At 38.2% G+C, this 5,446-nt stretch overlaps 1 protein-coding gene across 1 annotated transcript in view; it reads left to right on the top strand.

The window, feature by feature from the left end:
* Window positions 1–5,025, top strand: part of LOC103675339 (ferritin light chain 1-like) — a 61,216-nt gene extending 56,191 nt beyond the window's left edge. Inside the window, 1 exon segment of the mRNA XM_040631327.1 lies at window positions 4,689–5,025. Within this exon segment, the coding sequence (XP_040487261.1) occupies window positions 4,689–5,025 (337 nt within the window).
* Window positions 5,026–5,446: the final 421 nt, after the last annotated feature.

Genomic DNA, 5,446 nt, shown 5'->3' with positions numbered 1-5,446 from the left:
ATAAATAAATAAATAAATAAATAAATAAATAAATAAATAAATAAATAATAAGGGGTAGGGAATAGACAGGCTTTTAGCAAAAAAGATCATGGAAAAGATGAAAATAAAACACATAAATATACAATTTGGAGAGTGAAAAAGAGACAATAAAAATTAGCATTTTAAATCTTAAACAAGTAACAATCCCCTTGGATAACCAGGATTGATCACCTCTACCTGGAATATATCATTTTCACCAAGTGATCTCTGTGCTATAGGAAAAGCTTCAAATCATGCTATGTATATCATTTAATACTATTCAAGTGCCAAAAAATAGTAATATGGTAGATATTTCAAACTTCAAACTCCAGATAGCTCAATGAGCCTTACTCAACAAGATCATAAAAGAACAGAAAAGTATTCTTAAAGTCTATCTCCAGCACTAATTTAATAACTTATTTATATTGTTTCTTTTATTCTTTCAAAAATATTATTAATTTACTCTGCATAAGGCACCTACCATGCATTAGGACAAGTAAAATATTTAACAATCTAACATATAGTTCTCTGACCTGGAGAAGTTGGAGAGGGGCTGGATAGAATAGAATGTAATAGAAGTGAGTGCTGTGATACCATAAAGAAAAGAAAAATTATGCCTGAGAATGGAAGGATTATTGTTAAGGGCTCCCAAATGGAAGCATTTGTACTGGGTCTTTTTTTTAAATATATTTTATTGACAAATATATATATTGACATTGTATAAATTCCACATATAAGTGATATCACACAGTACTTGTCTTTCTCTGACATATCTCACTTAGCATAATGGGCTTGAAATCTACCCATGTTGTCACAAATGGCAGGATATTCTTCTTTCTCATGACTGAATAATATTCCATTATATAAATATATATATATACACACACAATATGATATCTCATTAAGGTGATATCTCATTGTGGTTTTGATTTGCATTTCCCTGATGATGAGTGATGTTCAACATCCTTCTTTTTTTCCAACATCTTTTCATGTACCTGTTAGCCCTTTGGAAATCTTTGGAAAAATGTCTATTTAGTTCCTCTGCCATTTTTTTAATTGAATTGTTTTTTGTGTGTGTTTTTGTTATTGAGTTGTATGAGTTTTTTTACATATTCCAATATATGGTTTGCAAAAATTTTCCCCACATTCTGTAGGTTACATTTTCATTTTGCTAATCATACTGGGTCTTTTTTTTTTTTAATTCAATAAGCCAACATATAGTTCATCATTAGTTTCAGATGTAGAGTTCAACAATTCATCAGTTACATATAACACCCAGTGCTCATCACATCACGTGCCCGCCTTAATGCCCATCACCCAGTTACCCCATCCCCCCACCCTCCTCCCCTCCACTAACCCTCAGTTAGTTTCCTATAGTTAAGAGTCTCTCATGGATTTTCTCCCTCTCTGATGACTTCCCACTCAGTTTTCCCTCCCTTCCCCTATGATCCTCTGCACTGTTTCTTATATTTCACATATGAGTGAAACCATGTGATAACTGTCTTTCTCTGACTAATTTTGTTCAGCATAATACCCTCCAGTTCCATCCACATCGATGTAAATGGTAAGATTTCTTTTTTTATGGCTGAGTAGTATTCCATTGTAAATATATACACCACTGCTTCTTTTTTTTAAAATTTTTTATTATGTTATGTTAGTCCCCATATAGTACATTATTAGTTTTTGATGTAGTGTTCCATGATTCATTGTTTGCATATAATACCCAGTGCTCCATGCAATATGTGCCCTCCTTAATACCCATCACCAGCCTATCCCAATCCCCCACCCCCTCCCCTCTGAAGCCCTCAGTTTGTTTCCCAGAGTCCATGGTCTCTCATGGTTCATTCCCCCTTCTGATTACCCCCCCCTTCATTCTTCCCTTCCTTCTCCTACCGATCTCCCTGCTATTTCTTATGTTCCATAAATGAGTGAAACCATATGATAATTGTCGTTCTCTGCTTGACTTATTTCACTTAGCATAATCTCCTCCAATCCCGTCCATGTTGCCGCAAATGTTGGGTAATCGTTCTTTCTGATGGCTAAGTAATATTCCATTGTATATATGGACCACATCTTCTTTTTTTTTTTTTTAAAGATTTTATTTATTTATTCGACAGAGAGAGAGACAGCCAGCGAGAGAGGGAACACAAGCAGGGGGAGTGGGAGAGGAAGAAGCAGGCTCATAGCAGAAGAGCCTGATGTGGGGCTCGATCCCATAACGCCAGGATCACGCCCTGAGCCGAAGGCAGACGCTTAACCGCTGTGCCACCCAGGCGCCCCTGGACCACATCTTCTTAATCCATTCATCTGTTGAAGGACATTTCGGCACCTTCCACATTTCAGCTATTGTGGACAATGCTGCTATGAACATTGGGGTGCATATGGCCCTTCTCTTCACTACGTCTGTATCTTTGGGGTAAATACCCAGCAGTGCAATTGCTGGGTCATAGGGTAGCTCTATTTTTAATTTTTTTAAATTTTTTATTATGTTATGTTAGTCACCATACAGTACACCCTTAGTTTTTGATGTAGTGTTCCATAATTCATTGTTTGCATACAACACCCAGTGCTCCATGCAATATATACCCATATATATATACCCTCCTTAATACCCATCACCGGCCTATCCCAATCCCCCGCTCCCCTCCCCTAAATGGTCAGTAAGAGATTTCAGTGTGGAAGTAAGTGGAAGGCAATGCAGGCTGTGAGGACAGCACAGTCCAAGTCAAAGAGGCATGAATAAATGAAGCATATTCCAAGGAAAGGCATGAGGATTATTATAGTTGATATATATGTTGAGCTGAAATGAAAAGAATGCTCAAAACACTTCTGATTGATGAACAAGCCATTATATATGCATTCAACACTCTATATTCATTCATTCAGCAAGTTCTAAATGCTACAGATATGGTAGGAACAAAACCCCTAACATTTTATTGGGATGCAAAGATGCAAAATATGGACTGTCAAATATGACAAATACTTTAGAGGAAAACAAAGCAGGAGAAGGGAATAAGAAGTGCAAGGAGGAAACAATGCAATTTTAAGTAGGATGATCAGGGATAGCCTCATAGCAGTCATATTTGAAGACTTAAAAGAGTAGAAGGAGCAAACTATACTGCTATCTGAAGGAAGAAAATTCTAGGCAGCAGAAATAAGTCCAAAAGTCTGACATATAAGAAGAACAAAAAGAAGGCTAATGTGGCTAGAGGAGAATGACTTAAGTGAAGAGAGAAACAAATCAGGTCAGGAAGGTAACAAAAGTTGTATAGGGTGCTATAACCCATTGTAAAGACTTTGTAAGTTTTGAGCAGTGGAGTGATGTGACTTACATTTTAACAGAGTCCCTCTGTATGCTCTGTTGAAATTAAGGGAGGCAAGACAGGAAGCAAGGAGACCAGGCATAAAGATATTACAATAATACAAATAAGAGAGAATGATGACTTGGACCAGGGTGGAACTAGCTGAAGTGGTAGAAATAATCAGATTTTGAAGATACTTCTAAACTACTTCCTGATAGATTAGATGTAGTTTGTATGAAAAAAAGAGCAAAGAAAGAGTTAGCAAATACAATGTACTAGATGGTAAGTTCTCAGTAAGTACTGAATTAAAATGAACATCCAACCTATATTCCCAGTCTCAATTCCCATAATTATTCTATACTAAAGCCAAATGAGTCTTCAATTCCCTCCATCCTTAATGCCAAATTAGTTTTAAAATCTCTCCACCTATACTGCTTTGGCTTATTAACCCTTTTGATATTTCTGTCAATCCTTACCTCATTCCATCCTACCAGATTCTCCCATTTTTTTCAAGCTTCATCTCAAGCCCCATTTCCTAGACGGAAGATTCGAACTTACAACACAGAATGAACTTTTCCCTTTAGAGAAGGGAACTTCTGTACTCCAAGCCCACATGTGATGATAAATAACAACAACCTACCAGGACAGTTGCTAGGCTTTAACAGAATATATAAGTAGGGCATAGTACGATGGTATGATGGAACCTGGTATGATGTTGGTTCCATCTCTCTCTTTTAGGGAAGGAATTATATCTCCTAAAGCATACATTGCACTGCACACAGCATATGCAATAAAAAATTGATAGTGGATTGTTCGACCAATTAAGTAAGTCAACACAAATTTTCACTCCTTAATGCATTAAAACAAATTCCAAATAGATCTAAGACATAAATTTTGAAAGCAAAATTTTAAGATTTTTAGAAGAAAACATAAAAAGCTTTATCTTTACAATCTTGAGAGGGAAAGAGTTTGTAAATAGGACAGAGAAAGCATTAAAACATGAAGAAAAAGATTGGTTAAGGTAAACTATATAAACCTTCTAATTTATGCATCAAAGGCCATCATTTAAAAGAGAACAAGCAAACCACAGACTAAAATATACTTGTTCTATACACGTCCAACAAAGGATTTAGTATTGAGAATATTTAACTGAGTTATGTCACCAAAATGGTGGCGAAGGAGACCTCAGCCTCTATCCCCCTACAGAGATCAATAATCACACAACTATTCAAGACTGAAAATAGCTCCAGGAGAGCTCAGGAATCCACTTAAGAAACCTCAATACCTTGGAGCAAAACACCTGAAACTAACTATACACAAAAGCAGAGGAAAAACAGTTTCACTTTGCCGCATCATCCCGTCTTCCAGGCCAGCACTGCTCAGTAGTAAAAGGGAACTCTCTATAGCCCAAAAGAGTTACCTTCACTGGGAAAAGGACAGCATGAGAATGACCAGCTTCTCCAGCCTTTTAGGGAACTCCATGGAGGACCTGCTTTGGTTTGATACTACCAACACCAGCAAAGCTGAGATGTCTAGATATAGATATGTTTGGGAAGCAGAAAAAATGTCAGGAGCTCCCAATAACAGCCATGGAGCAGACATGACCATAGGGCTGAGTGGCCTGCTCTGCAGAGGACCTCAACAGCCCTCTTCGACACTACAGATTCACACAGCTTTTATCACTGAACCTCATCACAGACTCTAGCAAACTGCTCCACAGAGGACCCCAGCAGCATTCACAGGTGAAGAAAACAACAGCTATCACAGCTGCCACAGACCCCCGCAGATTCTGTTGCTGACATTCCACTCCACAGGTTTTCACAGTTGCAGACACCAGACACTTGAACCTCTCCCCTACTTCTGCCTGAGCTCAAGACAAAAACCCCACAGCCAGCCCCAGCCTCTACTGCTACACATGTGCAAGACACCAGCCTAAACCCCTGGCTGACACCCACTATTGTTCATATGCTTGTGGCTAACCCCTGTAGCTGTGAACCTACCCACCAATGGCCCAACTCACACTAATGGCCTCTACTACTCTGAACGCACCCACAGTTAGCCCCTACACCCACACAAGTGCGCACCAATGACCAGGGCCTCTACAGCTGCTATTGTGTCTAAAGTTG

Source organism: Ursus maritimus, unplaced genomic scaffold (genome assembly GCF_017311325.1).
Source record: "Ursus maritimus isolate PB19 unplaced genomic scaffold, ASM1731132v1 scaffold_16, whole genome shotgun sequence".
Taxonomy (NCBI): Eukaryota; Metazoa; Chordata; class Mammalia; order Carnivora; family Ursidae; genus Ursus; species Ursus maritimus.
This window is presented reverse-complemented; position numbering and strand designations above follow the sequence as displayed.